Here is a 26,789-nt window from a genome sequence, read left to right on the forward strand (position 1 = left end):
GGGCTGAATATAAACAAAGGTCACACTTTACTGATTTTATCTGAAAAATAATTCCAAAACCAGGTACAATATTTCTTCCACTTGACAATTATACTATTATACACTTTTACTCTTCAAAGAGTTCTTTACTATCAGGATGTCCACAAAATGCAGTTAAAAGTCTTCAGTTGATCCAAAATGTTGTAGCAAAAGTCCTGATGAAAATTAATAGGAGAGATCATATTTCTCCTATTTTAGCCTCCCTTCATTGGCTCCCTGTTAAATCCAGAATAGAATTTAAAATTCTCCTCCTCACATATAAAGCCCTTAATGATCTAGCTCCATCATACATCAGAGATCTGATTGTTCCTAACAGAGCACTTCGTTCTCAGACTGCAGGTTTACTGGTGGTTCCTAGAGTCTCTAGAAGTAGAATGGGAGGCAGATCCTTTAGTTATCAGGATCCTCTCCTGTAGAACCAGCTCCCAGTTTTAGTCTGTGAGGCAGACACCCTGTCTACTTTTAAGGCTAGGCTTAAAACTTTCCTTTTTGATGAAGCTTATAGTTAGAGTGGCTTAGGTTATCCTGAACTATCTCTGTAGTTATGCTGCTATAGGCTTAGGCTGCTGGAGGACATACTGACCACTTTCACTCTCTCTGCTACATACTCATACTACTGTCCAATTTTGTGTTATTTGCCGTCATTTCAGCTTTTAACTGTATGTTCTCTCTCTGTTTTTTCTCTTTTTAGAAGCTACATCTGGCCTTGCTCTGTGTTTAGTTGTGGCACCTTCCTGGAGGGGAACATCAGCCAACCTGCTGCTGCCAACAACTTAATGCTCATCTCCTACAGATGATAAACCTGGCCCTGTCTTTTAGCGTTTAACCCCGTTTCTCCTAGACAAAGCTACTGGCTGAGCTTCTACTGTGACTAACTGTAAGTGCTCTCTTTCATACTCTAGACTTGAAAAGTGGCTCAGAGTTCATCTGCTTAGCTGTGTTTTTCCTCCTAGATGAAACCACTAAAGGAGCTACAACCATTAATGTCTAACTTTTCCTTCCCATAGAAAGGACTCCTGGATCAGTGCTTCTTTGTTCTCTTTGTGTCTCTGCTTTGTTCTGTCAAACCCCCAGTCGGTCGTGGCAGATGGCGGCTCACACTGAGCCTGGTTCTGCTGGAGGTTTGTTCCTTTTAAAAGGGAATTTTCCTCTCTACTGTCGCTACATGCATGCTCAGTATGAGGGATTGCTGCAAAGTCAATGCAAGAGACTGACGTTACATGCTGATCCAGGACGAGTGAATGCTGCAAGTCACTGACTCAATGCAATCTGCTGGGTTTCCTTAAATAGATACTTTTTAAACAATTTAAAAAATAAACTGAATCTGACTGCACTGTTTGGTAGTAAGGATTAATCGGAATGTGTTTATCTGACTTGAAATCTGTATGATTCGATAAAAATTACTTTGTAAAGTGCCTTGAGATGATATGTGTTGTGAATTAGTGCTACAAAAATAAAACTGAATTGAATTGAATTTATGTTGGTCTATCCTGTAAAACCTAAATAAAATACATTGACGTTTGTGGTGATGACAAAATTGGAAAAGCTTCAAGAGGTATGAAAACCTTTGCAAATCTCTTCATGCTGTATATAATTAAAGCAAACAAAAAGAAAATTTACTCATTCAACTCTTTGTATTTTTTCAACATTTCTTGTAGGCAACTGACAAGTAGGCACAAGATACAGATTGTTTCATGGCAGCACCAACTGACAGATTTTAGCCCATCACCTTTCCTCATCCTAGCTATGTCAGATGGGTTTAAAGTATTAAACTGTGTGCTTAAACTGTTGTATTCACATAAAAATTATCATTAGAACCTCAGACTTGCAACAAAGAGATCTAATGTGCCACCTACCTGAAAGAACGAATTGTGGAGTGTTAAAACTTGTTTAGACTCTTGTTTAGACTCTTGGTCCCAGGGACCAACCTGACATTCCTGTGATTTTATTCTCTTAGGAATCTGCTTCCAACTGTTAAAATGTTACTGACTGGAACATGCTCATGAAGCTTATTTCAATTAACTTATGCAAAGGAAATAAACTACATCGAGTCATATTGATTGAAGGTGGTTGGAATGACTGTAAACGTTGGGCCATAATAGCTGGCCACACCCGTCACACCAGTGTCATTCCAGACACCCTTCTATACTTATATTCTTGCCATGAGCTGAAAAAAAATGCCACATTTATTAATCTCACAAGCTAAAGATAAACACGTACAGGTAGATCTGACTTTACAGGCCTCTGTTCCAACAAAGCAGTGTGTGATCATGTTTTGAATTAGAGTCCTTCTGTTAAAGAAGTTTGTGAACTTCTGGTAAAGTATATTGGTATATCCTGCAAGCAGACTCGAACTGCCTATGACTGTATGCCACAAGTTGGAAAATAAACTCCAAATGAAGCCCTAACCCATTTACAAAGCAAAACTTGCTCAACCAAATTAAACAATATAATATGTAATGCTATTAGCATTGTGTCCTTATCTTTGGTTAACTGTGGTAATTAATAAACATTTCGTTTGCTGCAAGGCACAAACCCAAAAAATATACTGCGCTACCTTCTGACTGCTGCTTTTTTTAAAACACATCAATATTTGTTCTGTTCTCTGTTAGTTAATCATATCAAGATTTACGACATGCCACATGGAGGTTTAAATCTTGTTTTAAGTGAAGCTGGACACTGTGAGGAAAACACAATTTGTCACATCGAACCATCTGTCCTGCTCCAGAACAGTAATAAACCAAACAATACATGTCTGTCATTACAGCTGCTCATTATTAATATTGTCTGGTCTTAATAAAATTCCTATGTTGTAATTTATGGTGGGAGATGTGTTGCTGCATGAGATGCAAGCTGTCTGATATATTTAGTTTCCCACAAGACTTTAAGGACTGTCTTTTTGGCTCATAAACACATTTACAAAGGTTATGTTTCTCAAATGCATAAATATATAAAAAAAATGCATTGGTTATGAGAGGTCAGACCAGAGAGGAAAGATGGGATTGTCATGTGCACTGCTGGCACTGAAACATGTGCTCATCTACTCATGAGGAGGAACAGCACAGAGAAGCAATGAGTGTTTGGACCATTATGATTCATGAGAATAGGAAGTCACAGTCATTAGGGAGTAAAGTGATACTACTGGTCACTTTCTCCCCTCACATCTGGCCTTCATGAGGTCTGAATCACTGAGCCAATTCAATTTATAATGAAAAAAAAAACGTAAGACAAAACTTAAGAAAACAGCTAAGCAACAGACAAAACAATAAAACATAATTGAGAAAAGAAGATTTCTGTGCCCTTTACTTCAGGGCCATTAAAGGACAGAATATACAGTGATAACACAAACTGTTGGAATATAACCAATAAATCAAATGTGACTATTTGCATACATTTTATCTAATCAACATTTCTGAAGAAAAATCATGTGTTTAACAGCTATATTCATTTTGCACATCTGGTTTGTCCCCAATGAAAAAAAGAAATAAAAAGTTAGAATTAGTTAGTGATTAAGACATAAAAAGGTTATTGAAAGAGTAATACATTTTTCAAAAAACATTCTTACAAGTTGGCATGAAAACCGTAACTAACAACCAAGGCTAAGATGTGCAGTTAACCCGCAGTGCCTGCCTCTAAGACCCTGTTTACACAACAATGATCCATATAAAATGGCATTTCTACACGATAACGTTTCAATTTGGATCTCTGTACACAGCACCACCAGAAAAGTAAAAATGATGTAATTTCCCCGCCACGCCACTAGTAGGAGGTATGATTTTTGAAACTCAACACATGCGCACTTTTTGTTTTTTACATAGTTACCAAAAAAAGTTGGTGTCGGGCCTCAGTTAAGAAACTCAACTTACTAGCAAATTTGAATTTAGCATTAGCGATGTCACTATACCAGCTAAAACTGGAAACAAACTGTTTCCTGCGCCAACACAGAAACCTTCCCAACCACAGGTCTTACTACAGCTGTTGAGTAATACTCATTCGTTATTTACTTCACATACAACCCATCAACCTTACTGTTATCTGAACCACAAGAATAAGAACAGCGGATGTTTAGCTGAACCAACATTTTTACTTCACGCAAGTTTTGATTATGAGACCTGGAAAACTTGTCCAAAAACTTATTTTACTGGCAATTTAATTTACCCCATCCCTTTTTGGTAATCCGTTCTTCAGTCATGAAGTTGGTGTTTCTAAATTATATTTTAAATGGGGTCAGTTTGTATTATGTACGTGTACAAATATATGTAGAAAAGTAGCTAATCATTTAAAACGTAAGTCCAATCAGACTTTGCACAAAAATACTGCCATAAGCTCAAACATCCCACATGGTGACAGTCTTATGCAATCACGTTTCGCTTTACTTAGGTTACGCCTTTCCTTGTTGCAGATATAGCTACTTGGATTCTAATGTGGTGAATACATTATAACTTATTTTACAATCCAAGGAAAACTAACTGCTCAATCTAAAAGGATTTTGCTAAAGCAGCTTTCTCTGTTCCATGGCTTTAACATGTGCTCCTAAAAAAATATACCAAGAAATGAAAAGCAACACGGGGAAAGTAATGAGGAGACAGAGGTTGTTTTGTCGGGATTAAAACACAGTTTTCTAGCAATAACTTGTGATAATTTTACAGGGTTTTTACCGTGAAACTGTATAATGATCTCTTCAAAGTAAAAAGTAAAGTCTGAGAGACGAAGCAGCAGCATTAATAGCACCTTGTGTTTTAAAAACCTGGATCCATCCGAATTACCTTATTAAATATAAACTTGCAGATTATCTAAAACTGATATGATTTAATTATAAAGTTGAAAAATTCAGCCAATTCAAAATGCTCAGCACTCTCCCAACAATACATCTTAAAATAGTTCCTGGTAAGGTAAATAAAGACCCAGATATTACCCCCACCTGGGCTAAATTTCTACTGGGAATAAGTTTTCGCAGTGGAAACACAGAAGGGAAGCCAGTAATGACCCCCAGAAACAATGCCGGTTTCTTAAAGGATTCTATAGTTTCTGTACAACTTTAAATTCCAGTCAAATTGTTTCAGTAGAATTTGAAAGCAAAATAAAGTAGTTGATGTTTTTAGAATTGACATATTATTGATGATTATATTTAAAAACCGAGCTTGATTACATTTTAACATTTAAGAACTAATATTAAAGGTTTTATTTTGTACTGTAGCAGAAGACAACTATACTCAGAGAAGCAGGTTTTTTATTTCATTTGTGCAAAGCTGGATGAAGTATTTGAAAAAAAGATAATAGTAGAGTCCAATAAACGTTTTAAATGTTAATTTAGTTAAGTTGATTTACTATTAATGTTCAGAAACTTTTTCTCCAGAAAACGTATTTCTTTTAAATAATAACATAAAGGGGGAATGGAAAAATCCAAAATATTACTCAACCAACAACTTCTCCCATCATCATCACCACCATCATAATCTGTTTAGTGTTAAATTTTCACATTTGGATCCTGGCACAGATATTCATTTTCTCAATTATCCAATTAACCAATTAATTACAACCTCTGCTAGTCACACTTTCAACCGTACTCACAGTCACTGTATGGTACTTTCACTTAAGGCTCAAATTCAGTCGAGCTTTTTCTGAGGCTTTAACCAGGTCACAGAGTGAACAGCGCGACTGTGAGAAACGTCTCCCATGCAGGATCAAGTTTCTGCGCTGTTCCGTCACCAGCCTCAGCTTCTTTTCTCACAGATTTAAGAAACATTGCTGGACAAAGAGGGAAAGCGGAAGCCCCGCTGTCGTTGTGCCTTTTGCGACCCATTATCCATGCATACCTTTCTTTTCCGCCAGAACACGGGAGCCCAGGCAGAGCAGAGAGGTGAGGCTGATCCAAAGCAGAAAACGGGCTGCCATCGTGTTTTCGAAGCTCGGGTGAGGAGACCACGGTGTCATTCCATGTCAAAAAGACCCGATAATCCGACTGGCGTGGAACAAACACCTCAAATTAAACTAATTCCCGTCTCGGATTGTGGAAGAGTTTTCCTTCTCTGAGAAACTTTGACAGCTCCTCCTCTCAGATATCTCCAGCAGTCTGACTTCTGCCAGCGAGGACAAACCTCTGAATGCTCCGACGTCAGCAGCAGGAGGAAGGACAGATGCGCCTCTCAGGTATACACGCACACAGAGGAGAAATCCAGGACAAAAATCTGTTCACCGCATTGGGGCTGCACGCTTTGCGCAACATAAAGACGTAGATTCTACTGGGGAAAAGCTAAAAAACCTCAAGTTTTTTCAATTAAAAAAAACTTCCTGATGTGAAACAAGCAGTTGTTCACAGAAACGTTTTTATGGCCGGTTTCCTCTGCTGGGTGAAGGAAAAGGGCTGAGCACAATCACCTACTTACTTAAAATTCATTCAACAAATCTTATGAGCTTCATTTTTTTTAGCTTAGGCTGTTGATTTATAAATAGCTGATATTAGGAAAAATAGATTTTTTTTACATTTTTTCATCATACATCTTTAAAAAGCATATGGATCACTTTTAAAACTGAATATGTTAATTGGTATCTATAGGTTAGGGGTTAAAAACTGCATAACTATTACTTGAACATTTTTGTAAAGCAAACCATGTTTTTCTTTTTTTTTAATCATGTTTTTGTTAAAACTCTCTGGAGCTAAACCAGTACCCAATTCTCACTAAAGCTTCAGTAAAAATTAAATTTTATCTCATTCTTTGGTTAAACGTTGTTCAAAGATTTCTGCTGCCTGAGTGTTTCGTGTAGACATACACACATACTGTAGAGTCTGGTTGCTCTGCAGAAGGGGAGAAGCTGATGCTTGGTCATCTTTGGTTTTTTGCCCACTATGGGGAACATTTAGGTGAACCTGCCCGGCTCAACTCATAGTTCTGACTGGCTTGTAAAAACTGACCTGATCTGTTTAACATTTTTCCACTATACAGTTTAAAACTGTAGCTGGAGTAACATCCAAGTGAATGTTACATTGACCTGTACCACCAATCTAAGCATTGTTGCAGACCATTTACACCCTTTCTTTAAATAGATTTCCCTGACTGCTGTGGCCTATTGTAGCAGGATAATGCATCCTGTCTCAAAGCAAAAAGCAGTTCAGAAATGGTTTAAGGAGCACTGGTTGAGGTGAAGCTGAATTTCCCACAGATCTCAATCCAGTTGATCATCTGTGAAATGTACTGGACAAACAAGTCCAATCCATCCGGACATCTTCGTGGCAGATACCACTATTTTAGGGGTCTAATGGAGTCCACACCTCGATGTGTCAGGACTGTTTTTGCTGGAACCTGGGAAAGAGCATAGTAGTAGGCAGATGGTAATATTTTATGAGTGATCAATGTAAATATTTAAAAATATACACTGCTCCAAAAAATGAAGGGAACACTTTAACAACACAATATAACTCCAAGTGAATCAAACTTCTGTGAAATCAAACTGTCCACTTAGGAAGCAACACTGATTGACAATCAATTTCACATGATGTTGTCCAAATAGAATAGACAACAGGGGGAAATCTTTGGTGATTAGCAAGACACACTCAATAAAGGAGTGGTTCTGCAGGTGGGGACCACAGACCACTTCTCAGTACCGATGCTTTCTGGCTGATGTTTTGGTCACTTTTGAATGGTGGTGGTGCTTTCACACTCGTGGTAGCATGAGATGGACTCTACAACCCACACAAGTGGCTCAGGTAGTGCAGCTCATCCAGGATGGCACATCAATGTGAGCTGTGGCAAGAAGGTTTGCTGTCTGTCAGCGTAGTGTCCAGAGCCTGGAGGCGCTACCAGGAGACAGCCCAGTACACCAAGAGACGTGGAGGAGGCCGTAGGAGGGCAACAACCCAGCAGCAGGACCTCTACCTCCACCTTTGTGCAAGGAGGAACAGGAGGAGCACTGCCAGAGCCCTGCAAAATGACCTCCAGCAGGCCACAAATGTGCATGTGTCTGCACAAACGGTTAGAAACCGACTCCATGAGGATGGTATGAGGGCCCGACGTCCACAAATTGGGATTGTGCTCACAGCCCAACACCGTGCAGGACGCTTGGCATTTGCCAGAGAACACCAGGATTGGCAAATTCGCCACTGACGCCCTGTGGTCTTCACAGATCAAAGCAGGTTCACACTAAGCACATGTGACAGACGTGACAGAGTCTGGAGACACCATGGAGAGCGATCTGCTGCCTGCAACATCCTTCAGCATGACTGGTTTAGCAGTGGGTCAGTAATGGTGTGGGGTGGCATTTCTTTGGAGGGCTGCATGGCTCTCCATGTTCTCACCAGAGGTAGCCTGACTGCCATTAGGTACTGAGATGAGATCCTCAGACCCCTTGTGAGACCATATACTGGTGCGGTTGGCCCTGGGTTCCTCCTAATGCAGGACAATGTTAGACCTCATGTGGCTGGAGTGTGTCAGCAGTTCGTGCAAGATGAAGACATTGAAGCTATGGACTGGCCTGCCCGTTCCCCAGACCTGAATCTGATTGAGCACATCTGGGACATCATGTCTCGCTCCATCCACCAACGTCACGTTGCACCACAGACTGTCCAGGAGTTGGCGGATGCTTTAGTCCAGGTCTGGGAGGAGCTCCCTCAGGAGACCATCCGCCGTCTCATCAGGAGCATGCCCAGGCGTTGTAGGGAGGTTATACAGGCACATGGAGGCCACACACAATACTGAGCCTCATTTTGACTTGTTTTAAGGACATTACATCAAAGTTGGATCAGCCTGTAGTGCATTTTTTCACTTTAATTTAGTGTGTGACTCCAAATCCAGGCCTCCATTGGTTAATAAATTTGATTTCCATTGATGATTTTTGTGTGATTTTGTTGTCAGCACATTCAACTTTATACAGAACAAAGTATTCAATGAGAATATTTCATTCATACAGATCTAGAATGTGTTATTTGAGTGTTCCCTTTATTTTTTTGAGCAGTGTAAATTTTTTTTATACACAAGATATAATTTAGTTAATGTTGTATGATTTTTAATATGTCCCTTTATCAAGACTTAATTACTAATGTTCACAGACGTTTGCCATCCAGTCTGACTGAGCTTGAGCTGTTTTGCAAACAATAATAAGCAACATTTTCAGTCTAGGTAAGTGCAGACGCATTTTATTTGCAAAAAAATAAAACAGAAACTAAAAGAAAACAAAATATTATTTTTTTCCATTTTACAAAAATGCTCCTCTTTGTTTTGGTCAATAACTGAAATCAAAATAAAATAAACCAAAGTTTGTGGTTGTAATTTGACAACATGTGAAAAGTTCAAGGAATACAAATATAGTTTTCACATGTAAAGCTAATGTACTTTTCTGATGTTCTTCAGTTTCTTGGTAAATGTACACTAACCTTTATTTGACAAATGAAAGTTTTAGTTGCATTCGGGATGACGATTTCTGTATAAATATTATTAAACATTTTTATTAAATAGCTGGCACTGAGTAATGATTAAAACAATTTAGTGTGAACATCTTTCCAAACCCTTTGGTTTCTTTTTTTGTTTATATGATCAACTATGTCACTTAAGAAGATGAAAAGTTTTACACAGTTTTCGTTTTTTTACTCCCTCCCCTTTAATTCTTCTAATGTATGGACAGTTCAAACAGTAACATGTTACTTTATAAGTTTGCATAAAAGAAACAGTGAGAAGGACAAAACCAGTTTGGGCATGTTTGCTTTTGTTCTTTTAGGTCGTCTTTAAAACATAACCCAAGCTACAAAAAGATCCTCATTGGGTTTTTATGGTCCGGAAAGAAATTATTTATTCTGAATTATGCTCAGCAGTGCTGGTAAAGATTACCGCAGCTCTGCAGATATCAACAGATGTGGCTGCATGTTTATTTTCAATTGGATTTAGTCATCAGAAATTAATCAAAGCTGAGGTCCGTGCAGCTTCTTTTGGTGAACATCTATAAAAAATCTACAGGATGATAACTCAGTCAGGATGTCATACTTCACATTGAGGTTTTATTAGATTCATCTGTGATAAAGGAGTACAGTTTTAGGTTCTAACATGCTTTTACCGTTATACGTTATAATTTATATGTACTTGCTGAATGAAAGTCATAAATATCAACAGGAAGCAGATGATGAGCACAAAATGTCTAAATTGCTGACAAATTCTCCTTCTTACTGGATCAGAATCTAATTGGACATAAATGTGTTTAAATGTGTTTGTTTGTCGTTACCATATTGGGCTCTATGGGGACAACAGGCATGGAAATCATTTTTCACTGTGGTGTTTATTTCATTATTGAAGCCTAATGCTTCTGTAGACTGTCCTTGGTTGTGCTGCTGGAGGAAGAGGGTATAGTGTTGAATGAAATTATGACCATTCTGCTCAAGAAGAAATTGCCTAATGTGAGGCTAAAGTTTCACATGTGGCAGCATTGTGAGCTCTGTGTCTTCACTGTGGATGTGATGCAACCATCAGCTTGAGTGTTTTAACTGCTTAACAGGCAAAGACGATGTGATTAGTGAGACTGAGAAGTGAAATATTGACTGAAAGAACCAAAATGAAGATGCAAACCCTTAAATGAAATGTCAGAACCTACAGAGTTACTACAGAGTTTAATTTACATCAGATCAGGTGTACAGTGAGGTACATTTCAATTTCATTTAACAGCCACAAGTATGTTTTGGGGATTTGACGAAACAAATTAACACAGAGTAGGTGGTAATTGTAATGAGAAGGAAAACTATTTTTAGGCCCACTGAGTCAAGACTTTGTTTAAACACCTTTCATTGTTGTCACAGCCTTACGTTTTTGGTGTGTATCTCTTGAGTTTTATCCATCCTCATTAAAATTTTGTCCATTCTTTATTGTAAAATAGCTCAAACCCAGTCATGCTGTAATAATAGCAACCGTGAACATCATTTTTATATTTTTTCCATTCTCAGTTGGATTTAGTTCTTGACTTTGACTGGGACATTCAAACACATATAAAAAGCTTTGATCCGAACCACTCCATTAGCTCTGGCTTTATGTTTGGGGTTGTTGCCCTGCTGGAACCTGAACCTCAGCAGTAGTCTCAAGTCTTTTGTGAAGAATTGCCTTCTTAAGAAAGGTATCCCCATAGCATGATGCTGCCACCACCATGCTTTTCTGTGGGGTTCAGGTTCATGTTCAGTGTTTGTTTAATTTTGGATTCATCTGATGTAAGCACCTTCTTACACATTTTTGCTATGTCTTCCTTCATGGCTTGGACAGAAATGTAAATCAAACATTTTACTGCCTTCTTTTGTAGTAACTATGAATATGAAAATATTATTTAAGATTAATATTTTATTTAATAATATTTCGGTTCGTTAAGTGTTGTCCTGTGAATACCAGCCCAATAAGGCGATGGTATTAGGACAAAATCAAAAGGGTGAGCCAAGCTCTGACATTATTGAACAGCAAAACTCTGCACACACATGGAAATGAATTCACACAATTTCTTAAAATACAAGAATTTATTAACAAAAATAAGTCAACTCAAAGTCAAACATATTTCAATCAACAAACTCTTTACTTTGCTAAAACAATCCAGCTAAACTACCAAGCAAAATTAAAGAATTGGGAAGACTAATGGGCTATGTACAATATAAACAAGATGATTAAAGATGATTGAAACCATGACCAAAAAGAGTGATGCAACATTACCATGCAATATTTACGTTTGAGAACCAAGGATTATCTTGAAGAATCTGGAAATTAAGTTAAGTTAGTCTTGGAACTAACTTAGGCAATAATCAGCATACCTTTAGACAACCATTCACAATGCAAGATCAGATTAAATATTCTCGTACTCGTCGTCTTCCGCTTTATCCGCCCAGACGTCCCTCTCCCCAGACATCTCCTCCAGCTCCTCCGGGAGGATCCCAAGGCGTTCCCAGGCCAGCCGAGAGACATAGTCCCTCCGGCGTGTCCTGGGTCGTCCCCCGGGCCTCCTCCCGGTGGGACGTGCCTGGAACACCTCCCGAGGAAGGCGTCCAGGAGGCATCCGGTATAGATGCCCGAGCCACCTCAACTGGCTCCTCTCATTGTGGAGGAGCAGCGGCTCTACTCCGAGCCCCTCCCGGATGGCCGAGCTCCTCACCCTATCTCTAAGGGAGTGCCCGGCCACCCTACGGAGGAAGCTCATTTCAGCCACTTGTATCAGGGATCTCGTTCTTTCGGTCATGACCCAAAGTTCATGGCCATAGGTGAGGGTAGGAACGTAGACCGACCGGTAAATCAAGAGCTTCGCTTTTCGGCTCAGCTCTCTCTTCACCACAACGGACCGGCACAGCGCCCCCATTACTGTGGCAGCCGCACCGATCCGTCTGTTGATCTCCCGCTCCATTCTTCCCTCACTCGTGAACAAGACCCTGAGATACTTAAACTCCTCCACTTGAGGGAGGAACTCCCCTCCAACCTGAAGAGGACAAGCCACCCTTTTCCGGTCGAGAACCATGGCCTCGAACTTGGAGGAGCCGATCTTCATCCCAGCCGCTTCACACTCTGCTGCGAACCGCCCCAGTGCATGCTATAGGTCTTGGCTAGAGGGGGCCAGCAGGACCGAGTCATCTGCAAAAAGAACAGACGAAATCCTCTGGTCCCCAAACCAGACCCCCTCCGGCCCTTGGCTGCGCCTAGAAATCCTGTCCATAAAAGTTATTAACAGGACCGGTGACAAAGGGCAGCCCTGCCGGAGTCCAGCATGCACCGGGAACAGATCCGACTTAGTGCCGGCAATGCGAACCAAACTCCTGCTCCGCTTGTACAGAGACCGGATGGCCCGTAGTAAAGGGCCCCCGATTCCATACTCCTGGAGCACCCCCCACAGGGCATCACGAGGGACACAGTCGAATGCTTTCTCCAGGTCCACAAAACACATGTGGACCGGTTGGGCAAACTCCCATAAACCCTCGAGTACCCTGTAGAGGGTATAGTGCTGGTCCAGTGTTCCACGGCCGAGACAAAAACCACACTGCTCCTCCTGAAGCCGGGGTTCGACTATCGGCCGGACTCTCCTCTCCAATACCCTGGCGTAGGCCTTACCAGGGAGGCTGAGGAGTGTGATCCCCCTGTAGTTGGAACACACCCTCCGGTCACCCTTCTTATGTAGGGGGACCACCACAACCGCTTGGATTCAGATCGGGGAGGCCATTCCTCCCGATCACGCCTCTCCAGGTGTCACTGTCGTTTCCCACATGGGCGTTGAAGTCCCCCAGCAGAATAATGGAGTCCCCAGGAGGGGCACTATCCAACACCCCTGACAGGGACGCCAAGAAGGCCGGGTACTCTGCACTACCACTCGGCCCGTAGGCTGAAATGATAGTCAGAGATCTCTCCCCAACCCGAAGGCGCAGGGATGCGACCCTCTCATCCACTGGGGTAAACTCCAACATGAGACGGCTGAGCTGGGGGGCAACAAGCAAACCCACCCCAGCCAGCCGCCTCTCCCCGTGGGCCACTCCAGAGTAGAAGAGAGTCCAGCCCCTCTCGAGGAGATGGAACCCATCTCCTCGAGATGTGGAGGCGAGCCCGACTATTTCTAGTCGATATCTCTCGACCTCCCGCACAAGCTCAGGCTCCTTCCCCCCAGCGAGGTGACATTCCACGTCCCTAGAGCCAGCCTAAGCATCCGGGGATCGGGCCACCGAGGTCTCCACCTTCGTCTGCCACCCAATCCTCTTTGCACGGTCCCTCACGGTTCCCCCTGCAGGTGGTGGGCCCACTGGGGCATGGTCTCGTGTCTCTCATTCGGGCTTGGCCCGGACGGGTCCCGCGAGGAGCAACCCAGCCACCAGGCGCTCTCCGACGAGTCCCGACCCCAGGCCTGGCTCCAGGGTGGGACCCCAGCTCCACCGTACCGGGCGACGTCACGTGCCTCGATTTTGTAGTCGTCATGAGGGGTTCTTGGACCGCTCTTTGTCTGACCCGTCACACCAGATAAAATATTATTTTATTAAAATAATGTTTTAAGAATGATCTGCTGAATAAAACCAACCTTCTGGATGACTAATTCTCAACGGTGTCTCATTAGCTGCCTTTATTTATTAAAATAATATTTAAAGAAATATTAAGGAAATAGTAAAATATTTAAATATTTTGTAAAAGAGCCAAATCTTTCTGAAGAAATGGGGCTTAATTGTGTTTATTTAGTTATCAAATTTAGTAAAATAATGTTTAGGGAACTATTATTTACTGGATTGAAAACTAACAACTTTTCTGGGTAAATATTCTTTATGATCGATGATCGTATGACACCCTTGGATCCAGTTGAAGAGTTATGTCTGTTTGCCAGCAAAGAGACATTAGTTCGCTGTCTTTCCTGCCAGCCTCGCAGCCGAGTCCATATGGAAGAGGCAGGATGTAGCAAGAGTGGTACTTTTATTTGGACAGTGACGTCACAGGAAGTCCGCAGTTACCCCGTTTCCTGGCTGTGCCGGAAGTAGGTTAATGCAATTTATTTTGAAAGTTCCAGGAAAGTCTGTACTGGCCTTTCATGTTGTAACCATGGCTGTGGTCCCAACACTTTCAACAATGTCCTGTTCAAAGATTCTCTTACTTGAGCTGTAGATCTCTGCAGCTTCTTGGGAGTTACTGTGGCCCTCTTGACTGTTTCTCTGATGAATGTTCTCAACTGTATGACCCGTCAGTTTACATGAGCAGCAATGCCTTCTGAGGTTTGCATTTGTGCCATACTCTTCATTAATGGACGGCCATTCAAAACAATGCTCCCTTAGATGTTCGAAACTTGTTCGAAGTCTGCCTTGTGTCTTGGTCTTTGTGTTGCTGTTTGTTTACTAATGTTCTTTTACAAACCCACAGAGCAGCTGTATATACTGAGATTATAGTACATGCAGGTGGACTATAAAAACACAATAGACAACTTCTGAAGGCAATTAATTGCTCTAGAGTTTATTAAAGGGCTGAATACAAATGCATGACACACTTCTTAGAATTTCATTTGTAAGAATCTTGACAGCAACATTTAATTTTTCTCGCAACTTACAGTTATGCTCTACATTTTGTTGGACTGTAACATAAAATCATTTGAATCCATTGATGTATGCGGTTGTAAAATGGTGAAATGTAAAAAAGTTAAAGGCACCTTATGAAGGCACAGAGGAGGCTCATTAAAGCTGCAAGTGGCTGAGAAAGGAAACGGCACAATAAATGACCTTGGCATCTCACCAGTGGGACATTTCTAAACCCCTCATTATGAAATGGTTCACACCAAGGAAAAAAGAAGTTGCAGTTATTTCAGTGTGTCTTCAGTTCCTGCTGCAAGAAGCTTAGATTCCTGCACCACTGACACAAGTAAACGCACCAAACAAGCACAAAATAATGGCCTGACCAGTCAAGAAACAGAATATGCTGAAAACAATAAAGGAAGGATAAAAATGTTGGGAAGAAATATAAGAAATTACATTATGTTTTTGAAAAATAAACACTTGTCCCATCTCATAATACTCACACATTTCCCAAATTTTTATTTTTGATAAGCACCTTGTGGATGATCTAGAAAATTATAAACAAGCAGCATGGTTAATAGCTCATCTTATATTTGCTGTTCTCTCAAGAACAACCAATACAGCCAAACAGTGAATGGCTCCTATCCCTCTTAACATTACTGGGGGTAATATTTATACAAGGATTCTCATTAAATACTTCAGTGTGGGAGAAAAGCTGTGCTGCTGAAGGATATGGGATGATGGCAGGTTATCCAGAAGGTCTGCTGTCTGAGGGGCATTACAAAACCCAGGGGAATCTACAGCATCCCAGTATACGTGAAAATATTTAGACAAAGGTAACAGCCACAATTTGTCTTTATTGCGCTCTTTCACATAGAGGGTCGGGATGAGATTGTGCTGAGGAAGCACAGAGAAAAACCATCTGGGATCATGTAAGATGGTAACTGTCACTTCTCAAGTCCAGCCGCTCCTCATAAACATCTCACTAGTTGTGCTTCAGAGATTGGCCAAAATATTAAAATACACCAAGCAAGTTCTCCTGAGCTGTCAAAGCAATTACAAATCTATATATTATACATATAAAAAATATTTGTATATCATAGTATAATGAAAATTGTTTCCCCACCTTTTCTAAATTCTTTTAATGTGATATTGTGCTACTGCAATAAAATATTTGTGCTGTCGTTCCTTTTTGTTACAGATAATCGAGTAAATTTTAATATCGACCAAAAATAAATAAATACAAACCTGTTTTTAAATGACAGCTTCATTTATGAAGGGAAAAAGCTATGTACAGGGAAAAGTAATTGCCCACTAAATCCAAAGCACGTTCTGCCCCCCTTGGTGGTCGCCAATGCCGTCATGCGTTTGTGGTAGCGTCTTTTACGTCCGTGTGGTGGGAATTTTGGACCATTGTTTTTTGCAAAGTTGTTCTAATTCCACCCCACTGGAGGGTTTTTGTGCATGAACGGCCTGGGTAACGTCTAACTAAAAAACATTATTATTTTTTAGCCAATTAGATTTGAACTTGCTTGTGTATCTGGGAACATTGTCCTGCTGCATAAAACGTGTGTGCTGATTGTGAAACGTTGGCCTGACATCTTTCTTCATGATTTTGTGGTAGAGAGCAAAATTCATGGTTCCATGAACTACAGCAAGTGGTCCAAGCTCAGAAGCAGCAAAGCAGCCGCAGACAATCCCCCTTTCACCACCATGTTTCATCTTAAATATGATCTTCTTTTTTTCCAAATCGCTGTGCAGGTTTTGCACCGTTATACTGCAACAGCCTTTGTCTCGAGTCCACAGAATATTTTGTTAAAAGTCTTGGAATCTCCTAGATATGTTTGGTAAAGGTTAGACTGACTTTGGTGTGCTTCTTGGTCAACAGTGGTCCTGGCCTTGGACCTCTCCCATGGATGCAATTCTGGTTAGTCTCCTTCTTATTGTTGAATCATTAGCATTTACATTAAGTGAGATAACTGAGGCCTGTAGAGGTTTAGTTATTGTTCTGGGTTCTTTTGTGACCTGCTTGGTGCACTCTTGGAATGACTCTGCTAGGCAGGCCACTCTGGGTAGGTTCGCTACTGTTAAAGTGTTTTCTGTATTTGTGGATAGTGACTCTCACTTAAGTTCACAGGAGTCTAGAAATCTTTTTTTTAGTCGATAGATGTTAATGATTTTGTTTCTCATCCCGTTCTTTAATTTCTTTAGATCTGGGGTTTTTGAGATCTTTTAGCCTACTTTATACTGTCCGAGAGGTCCTGTACATATATTTATTTCTTCTACACATCTGAAGGTAATAAGAGTAAGGAAGCAAAAGCTTTTTCACGACACTGTACACAGAATATATAGAAGAAAGAAACATCATGACTGGATGTTTTGTGTTTTTCCTCAACTAGGCAGAACAAAAAAAATATTAAATGCAAATTTAGATTAAAAAACCCTGTCATAGTTGACGACATAGTTGCAATGTCCCAGCACAGATTTATTCATTTATAAAAGTACAGTGTTGTGGCAGTCACATAAGATTTCTGTTAGATTTAAGTGAATCCACCACTGGTCTAATAAAAGCATTCTGTGTCCTGTTTTCAACAGAATGGTTGGAAAGCCTTGAGCATTCATTGCAAACTGTCTGGCACCTATTAATTAGTTTTAATTAGAGAAGTCAGTGACTTCAAATCTTGCGCCTCACCATCTGCCTGCCCAGAGGCAAACCTAATGCTGCAAACCTAAACAAAATCCTAACAGTAAACCCCTAATTAGTGACCCTAATTAAACAGTCCCACACATGTGCATTGTTTTGATTTCTTATAAGAACCAATATAACATGTGCTTAGGTTAGATCATTTCTCTCTTTTTTTTAGCTTTGCCATCCAGGGCCTCTGCTCTTTGGCTCTCAGCCATCTTCACTTGCTAAAGCATGCAGTCTCCATGGCATCCCGATGGATTACACAGTAAACACCTAAAAGGTAAATGAATGAACTCACTTTAATTCAATAGGAAACTCTTTCTTAACTTCTCAACCTGTCACATCATGTTTCACAACAGAACACCTTGTTCTCAGCTATGAGGAATGTTAATGGTATCCTAAGAAATTAGTTTTCAAGATTTACAGGTTGATTAACTTTAAAATCCTAATGAGGGTGGTATGATGGGATGAGAGAATGTAATCACAAGATGCACAACACTCTCGATGCTTGTCAGCATCCATGGTAATGATGTGTGAAACAGATTAAAATAAATTCATCTTTTATTGCAGTAGTACTGAAAATGTTAGAGAAATTCTAAACTTTTATTAGAGTAGATTTGTTAAAAGTATTTTACAAAAATCTTTGGTGCCACACTTATTTTTAACCCTATAGTTGATACTTTATTCAACCCCCTTTGACTATAGGTCGCCTTTAACAATATTTCTGGATTATCACTCAGCTAAAAGATCAAAGATGACCACTTTTTAGTTTTTTATAATAAGATATGTAATTAAAATGCCCTTGTACGCCAATCCGTCAGTTCTTGAATGAATGACACCCTTATCAAACCCCTTGCAATGGCCTTGATATAAAAGGAGATTGTCTTTTAATTTAATGATGAATCTATAGCTGTGAATTCAATACAATTCTGCATGATAAGTTATGGTACATGGGCATACTTTCTGCAAATGCTGCCCCCAACACACAGGGGTACCCACTCCGCACTGATAGGACATACAAACAAGCGAGGGAAAAATGTTTATTGCAAAACCGACTTTTTTTCACCCAGAGTGCAACTACTGCATGCACTGAGTCATTCCATGCATGAATGAAAGAGATCAGAAGATTGGTTAACCTGGGTGAAGCAGCTCACATTTCCTACAGGAATAAAACACACAGAAAAACCTGCCACATGGACAGGAGGGGGTGCAGAATATGTTCAAGATATCAGAATCAGAATCAGCTTTATTGCCAAGTTCGTACATACAAACAAGGAATTTGACTCTGGTACAGTTTGCTCTTTTGTTCTGTTTTTGCATTACAGAATATCTAAATTTACAATGTACAATATACACATATCTAATAGAAAAGGTGCATTTGCAAAATCTGTATGCTGTTGTTCTGTACTTTATTGAATGTTCATCAGAGAAACAGCCTGGGGGAAGAAACTGTCTTTGTGGTGGCTGGTTTTAGTAAACAGTGCTCTGTAGCGGCGGCCTGAAGGTAAAACTCTAAACAGTTTATGTGCAGGGTGTGTGAGGTCTGCAGAGATTTTAGCAGCTCTTTTTCTGACCCTAGACCTGTATAAGTCCTGGATGGAGGGAAGGTCAGCTCTGATTATTCTCTCTGCAGTCCTGATTATTCGTTGTAGTCTGGACCTGTCCTGTTTTGTGGATGAGCCAAACCACACTGAGATGGATGAAGACAGGACAGACTGAATGATGGCAGCGTAGAAGATGACCAGCAGCTCCTGTGGAAGGTTGAACTTCTTGAGTTGCCTCAGGAAGTACAGTCTCTGCTGGGTCTTCCTTCGAACAGTGTCTATGTGCGAAGACCATCTCAGGTCCTCAGAGATGGTGGTTCCTAAGAACCTGAAGTGGTCCACGGCCGATACAGTGTTGTTGAGGATGGTGAGGGGGGTGTATGGGGGTGGTGTTCTCCGAAGGTCCACCACCAATTTCACAATCTTGAGTGGGTTGAGTTCCAGGTAATTCTGACTGCACCAGTGTACCAGCCGATCCACCTGCTGTCTGTATGCAGACTCATCACCGTCCTGGATCAGTCCAATGACAGTGGTGTCGTCTGCAAACTTAAGGAGTTTCACGGACGAGTCCGATGAGGTGCAGTCATTTGTGTACAGAGAGAAGAGGAGTGGGGATAGAACACACCCCTGGGGGGCACCAGTACTTATTGATCTGGATCGGGAGAAGATGCTCCCCAGTCTCACCTGCTGCTGTCGGTCCGTCAGGAAGCTGTTGATCCACTGACAGGTGGAGGCTGGGACGTTGAGCTGTGTGAGCTTCTGGTGGAGGATGTCTGGTATGATAGTGTTGAAGGTCGAGCTGAAGTCTACAAACAGGATCCTGGCGTACGTCCCTGGACGGTCGAGGTGTTGCAGGATGAAGTGTAGACCTAAGTTGACAGCATCATCTGCCGACCTGTTTGCTCGGTAAGCAAATTGCAGGGGGTCCAGCAGGGGGCCTATGATGTCTTTCAGGTGCTTCAGCACCAGCCGCTCAAAGGACTTCATGACCACAGACTTCAGGGCTACAGGCCTGTAGTCATTTAATCCTAGGAAGGTGGGTTTCTTGGGAACCGGGATGATGGTGGATCGTTTGAGGCAGGAAGGGACCTCACATTTCTCCAGTGACTTGTTGAAGATCCTTGTGAAGATTGGAGCAAGTTGATGTGCGCAGGCTTTCAGACATGATGGGGAGACATTATCAGGTCCTCCAGCTTTCTTTGTTTTCATGCGCTGAAAGAGCCTGTTTACCTCTTCCTCGGAGATATGTTTCTCAGGTTGATGATTCATGATGGTTTAGGATTTTCGCCACCCATACAAACACGCTCACTGCTCTTCTCACTTTACCATAAGCCAACCATAATTAAAAACAAAACTTCCCTCTTCTTCGTGGACCTTCATGGCTATTTTCTCAGCTCAGTCTTTCATGTGAGGTGTACAGAGGCCGCAGTTTGCCCCTGTAACCTGAGTACAAAAAGTGTCAAAAGTTAAGAATGATTAAGAAATAATATATATATATATATATATATATGACAAATAAAAGGAAATAAATTACCCCCAATTATTTAAAAAAATCAATAATTTATTGGAATTATAATTATAATAATTGTTATTAAAATAAGAATAATTAAACCTTACAACATTTTACTGTGTTTTTATTGAATTATATCATAGCTCATTTGCTGCAGTGCACTATGAAATAATTTATACAGTCATTGTAATTCTTCAGAGCTCCACGCACAGAAGGCTGAACCTGCTTAAGTATATGTATTATGCATTTCCTAATGTGACCATCAAATTAGCTGAACCATTAAATATATTTATTTTTCATGTTTTTACATATAGACTAAATTCAGTATACATAATAAAAACATATTTGTTCAATAAAATATTTAATAAACTTTGTAATGTATTTGTTTTTAATTGTAAATTTGTTTGATGAGACACTAAATTACTCGTTCATTCATTTTTCATTATTATTTATTTTTTATTATTTAATTTATTGAAATGTGACACTGGAAATCACGCTCTCGTTCTATGATGAAACACCGCCACCTTGTGGCTGCTCTTGCTTAAAGAAGGTTGTTTATCAAAACTGTAATGAATTGTTCGGTATAAGTACAATAACTGTCTCAAAATGATTTTAGTTTTTTTGTTGTTGTTGTTTTAGACCTCAGGAACTTCGAGTGAGCAAATACTATATGGAAATATACCAGAAATAGACAAATAATTAGTTTGTATTATTCATCCTTGGGGGTGGTAAAGATTGAGGAGCACCAGTCAGTCACTTGTTGTCATTATTTTCATAATAGATCTGACCCACATACAGAAGAACACTCCGAGGAAACAACTGAGTCAGTAAAAAGGTGTTTTATTTACAGCAATGAGTCAGGAACGTGAACAGATGAATCGCCAACTGTATGGAAAGAGGGGGAGGAGAACTGGTGAAACAAGGAACTATTAAGTTGCAGAATTAACGAAAGGTAACTGTTGTAGTCAGGAAAACGGCTTACTAAATAAGTGCAGTCAGGTCACCAGGGGTAGAGGGATTCGGGATCCAGGCTTGCAAAACGGAGTGATCCAGATGGTTTCAATGGTGCTGTTGAGTGAGCTCTGGTGAGATCAGGAGTTAGTTCAATGTACAGGTACTTGCGTTGGAGGGCGGACAGGGTACGCTTATGCCTTGGTTCAGGAGATGGAGGAAAACAGGAAGCTGCTAGCTTGGTCCTTGGGAACAAAATCCACAAGATGTAGTAATCTTGATTGTCCAGTGAACTTCTGGAGCTGAAGTCAACATTCAGCGAAGTAATCAAAAGATTCAGATTTTAGCCTGCGAAGGAACATACACAAAGTCAGCTTAGAACAAAGAACAGAGCATAGCTTAGTAGTGGCTGAGCTTGTTACCACTGTAGGCAAACACTCTGGCGTCAAAGTGCTGGCAGCATCCTGCTGAAGTACTCCTCCATGCAATCAGCAGATCAGTCACACCTGTCATCCAGCACACCTGAGAAACTCCAGCACCATCTGGAAACTGAAAACAAAGTCGCACACAAAACACAAACACACACTCTAACCCAGAACCCAACATTACCTACCGTTAACGGCCGCCGCTAGGCGGCCCAGAAGAAGTGGAAGGCAGGGAAGCACGGTAGTCCTCAATCAGAGACGGGTCACAAATGAATGACCGGGGCACCCAAGAGCGGTCCTCGGGACCGTAACCCTCCCAATCGATGAGGTACTGCCAACCATGACCTCGCCGATGGGAGTCTACGATCTGTCGGACCGCATAGACTGGGTGCCCCTGACGGTCCAGGGTGGGCGGTGGGGGTTCGCCCGGAGGGCAAGAAGCACTATTGATCACAGGCTTTTTCTGAGACACATGGAACGTAGGATGTATACGAAGACATGCTGGTAAAGGAAGGCGAACCGCAGAGGGGCTGATCACAGTCTCGATCTCGTACGGTCCGATGAAACGGGGAGAAAGCTTCCGAGACATGGACTTAAGTGGCACGTCTCGTGCCGATAACCATAACCTTTGTCCAGGCTGATACTCGGGTGCAGGTTGGCGTCTCCGGTCAGCGAAACGCTTATACTGGTCAGCACTGGTCAGCACACAAATGGAATTAATTCACACAATTTCTTAAAATACAATAATTTATTAACAAAAATAAGTCAACTCAAAGTCAAACATATTTCAATCAACAAACTCTTTACTATGCTAAAACAATCCAACTAAACTACCAAGCAGAATTAAAGAATAACGAAGACTAATGGGCTATGTACAATATAAACAAGTTGATTAAAGATGATTGAAAATCATGACCAAAAGAGTGATGCAACATTACCATGCAATGTTTATGTTTGAGAACCAAGGATTATCTTAAAGAATCTGGAAGTGAAGTTAAGTTAGTCTTGGAACAAACTTAGGCAATAATCAGCAAACGTTTAGACAACCATTCACAATGCAAGATCAGATAAAATATTATTTTATTAAAATAATGTTTTAAAGAATGATCTGCTGAATAAAACCAACCTTCTGGATGACTAATTCTCAATGGGGTCTCATTAGCTGCCTTTATTTATTATTATGATATTTAAAGAAATATTATTAAGGGAAATGGTAAAAAATGTAAGGGAATATTTTAGAAAAGATCCAAATCTTTCTGGAGAAATGGGGCTTAATGGTGTTGACTTAGTTATCAAATTTAGTAAAATGATGTTAGGGACACATTATTTACTGGATTGAAAACTAAACCTTTCTGGGTAAATATTATTTGGCAGCAAACACGTGTTCTTACATGTTAGCAGTTAAAGCTAGCAAAGGAGGCTGATAGCTTAACACCAGAATCAAACACACACCTTTAAAATACCGTCAATAAAAGGGTTAAAATGCATGAGCACAGACGGCGCGTTATGATCAATCTTCTGTGTTTAAAATCACTCTTCAAGTAACGTTTGTCTTAACTTTGAAAACACACAAACAAAGAACACAACCTGAACACGTGTGCTACAGATAAGTCTGCTAGCATCAAGATAGCTGAGTTCAACCCAAACAAAACCAAACTTCATAAAATGAAAAACGTTCAGATCATTTCATCCTAAATTTCTCTCTATTACTCTCTGCCCAAAAGCTAACCTCATGAACCATGCTGAGGAGTTGTCCGGGCGATGACGAAGTTTGAAGAGAGCTCTGTGAACAATGGATTAGCTTCCACCTGACCTCCGGAGCAGTGGCTGGGCGGCCGCTGTGTCGGGCCGACCAAACTGCACGTTACCACAGGATGAGGCTACTTGTTGTCCTTCTCTTAGGCAGGGAAAACCGCTTCACTCGGCTTGTAGAGACAGCATCTCTACTGGGGACTTCTCTGGGACAGTTTGCTTCTGCAGGCCTCAGAGAGAAAGTAAGCAATGCTTACACCTTAATTTCCCCCTTTTATGAATGAATACCGGATTCTTTCAACAGTAATTCATCAGTACTTAACTTAGTGCATATGATCGATGATCGTATGACACTCTCGGATCCAGTTTGAAGAGTTTATGTCTGTTTGACAGCAAAAAGACATTAGAGCGCTGTTCCCCTCCTATCCTGATGATCACCGGCGTGGAAGAGGCAGGATGTAGCAAGAGCGGTGCTTTTATTTGGGCAGTGACATCACACGAAGTCCGCAGTTATCCTGTTTCCTGCTTCTGACGTTGTGCTGGAAGTCGGTTAAATGCAATTTATTTTGAAAGTTCCAGAAAAGTTTGTACCGGAGTTTTGATGTTGAAATCCATGGCTGTGGGTCCCAACATCCCCCTTTTAGTTCCGAAGAATGGGATGAAGTCCACTGTCTTTGGGGGTAAACATCAATCCTCAGCCATGTGAAAAGAGTCACTGGGTTCCTGTAGGTAGGCAGAGTTCAACAGTTCATTTTGGTTCAGAGGTTAATGTTTGGACAGGAGTGAGGCAGGTTTGGGCAGAGACCAACACTAAGAAAATGTTTTAAATAAAAATAAAAAATAAAATAAAAATAAAACAATTAGGTAATAATTTTCACACCGTAATAATACTGCTTTTAAAACTTTAATTTCTCAAGTTCAGAACTATAAGAAAGGAAAAAGATTAAAACAGAATATAGGGTGTTGGAAATTATTTACCATCTTCATACCTTGTTTGATAGATTTTACAGGGTTAGTTCTGGACTGCAACGGCTTACCACGTCTTTTAGGAATGTCGTTACCTCAGTTATAACACACCTGCAGATCATCTCAAACTCCTCGTTTGTGATGACATCTTTGGAGTGGCTCCACTCTTTACCACCAACCTTACAGTTCGATGTTGCACTGTGAAAAGGTGTTTGTCTTTTAACTGGTGGCTTGTCTTTTGGCTGGCGCCAGTTACCACCCCCCTGGTTCTGTTGTATCACTTGGGGACTGACTTTGCGCTTCTGGCCTGTTCTCTGTTTGAATGTTTAACACTCTAACATTGCCTTTTCCTGCTCTGTCTGAACGGACACGTGTTTCCCACACAAGCTGTGCATATCTACTCCTGCATGGAGAGAGTCTCTGTTATGCAATGCATGGTCACTTCATTCTGCACGCTAACGTGGAGGTTGTGAAGAAACAAAGACTTAAAAGTGTGGTCTTCAAGACCTGGAAACAAGTTTTATCATGCTTTAAATGAGAGCTTTCTAATGAATGGACTCGTGCAAGTGGTGGTGGTGGGTCAGGTTGGATTGAGTCAACTGAGAACCATGTGCGTCTCTCCTGGCCCCTAGGGGTCGACACAGAGTCAGAAGGGAGAGGGGTGCCAATCAGGCTGGAAGGGTGCTCCTCCCACCCAATTGGACCACTTGTGCAAGCTGAGTCCGGCACTTGGTCATCTTGGTGGTTGTTCACTGCAATGGGATTTGGCAGGACACCACTGGAGACCATCTGACTTCCAACACTTCTGTTAAGGTCTGTGGAAGTAAGTTGAACACTTTGACTAAATTTAGGAAGGGGAGACTCTGACCTAGGTGCTGGATGTCTGCTGTCTGAGTCTGCCCCCTGCTGTGGATGCTGCAGCTGCTGTGAGTGAAAATGCAAATCATGTACCTGAAAGGTGGGGGTCTGTTCCTGCTTTTGGGATGAAGCTTTCTTGAGCTCATCTGCCTTCAGGTCCACTAACTTTGCTTCAGCTTTCTTGGTCCTCTCCTCAGCTTTTGAGAGCTGAAGCTTTGCAGCATTCTCCCTTTGAAGAGCCATCTGGTGGTCAGTCTGTAACTGAAGATATCATTTAGCTTCCAGTTGTGATTTTTGCTGATACAACAAGGTAAGCCTACCAACAACATCTGAAATCAGAATCTCTCTAGTTGGATTTTCAATTAGGTCAAGTAATTCTTGAATCTTTTTATCACATGCAGCAAGCTCAAACTGATTTAAAACATCCCGCTCATCTGGAGACAAATGGATGAGATCAGCAACAACAACCTTCTGCATCTTCACGTGTGCTGAATTCATCATGGAGTTTGATTCCATCATTCTGGCAGATACTACAAAACAACAACAAAGTTATCAGAATATTGCTAAAAGCAACAACATCTAACAAATGTATGTCCAGCTATATATGTATATTTGACTATACATATATTGGAAACATTTGTATGATTGTAAAATGGGCACAGAAGTTGATCATTCAACCTGTGACTTATGACAACACTATGCTCTATGTGTTACAATGCTATTCCTTTCTTTAGGGATATTTGTGATTTTAGCATTAATTTTTCACCTTTCTTGGAAGGAACTAGTGATTAGACACTACTCTTAACCTTTAAGGGAATTTTGTTTAAAAATGCAAAGGAAAAAGAAAATTGCTACACCTTCTAAGTGTAATAATTGCAATTTGGCTTTTGGTTCACCCCCCATTATGGCAGGGTGGATTAGATAAAATTTTGGGATTTAATCTGGCAATAAATCATGTTCTTTCATAAACATAAAACAAACTATAAAGTTCCTGAATAGATACATGCATCAAAATTAGGTCAGATACTAAAATTAACTGCACAGTTAATTCAGTTTCAGATTGTAGTCTTACACAAAACACAGCCTCTGG

General features: G+C 40.8%; 2 protein-coding genes across 2 annotated transcripts in view; one reads left to right on the forward strand and one right to left on the reverse strand.

Annotated features, from left to right (window-relative positions):
• egfra (epidermal growth factor receptor a (erythroblastic leukemia viral (v-erb-b) oncogene homolog, avian)) overlaps nucleotides 1–6,127 on the reverse strand; it is a 62,762-nt gene extending 56,635 nt beyond the window's left edge. The window contains exon 1 of the mRNA XM_047367286.1: nucleotides 5,856–6,127. Coding sequence (XP_047223242.1) covers nucleotides 5,856–5,973 — 118 coding nt within the window. The 5' untranslated portion in view covers nucleotides 5,974–6,127. The remainder of the gene's footprint in view (nucleotides 1–5,855) is intronic.
• mmp16b (matrix metallopeptidase 16b (membrane-inserted)) overlaps nucleotides 6,075–26,789 on the forward strand; it is a 57,896-nt gene continuing 37,181 nt past the window's right edge. The window contains exon 1 of the mRNA XM_047367289.1: nucleotides 6,075–6,189. The gene's annotated coding sequence lies outside the window, so the exon portion shown is untranslated. The remainder of the gene's footprint in view (nucleotides 6,190–26,789) is intronic.

Source organism: Girardinichthys multiradiatus, chromosome 6, assembly GCF_021462225.1.
Source record: "Girardinichthys multiradiatus isolate DD_20200921_A chromosome 6, DD_fGirMul_XY1, whole genome shotgun sequence".
Lineage (NCBI taxonomy): Eukaryota > Metazoa > Chordata > Actinopteri > Cyprinodontiformes > Goodeidae > Girardinichthys > Girardinichthys multiradiatus.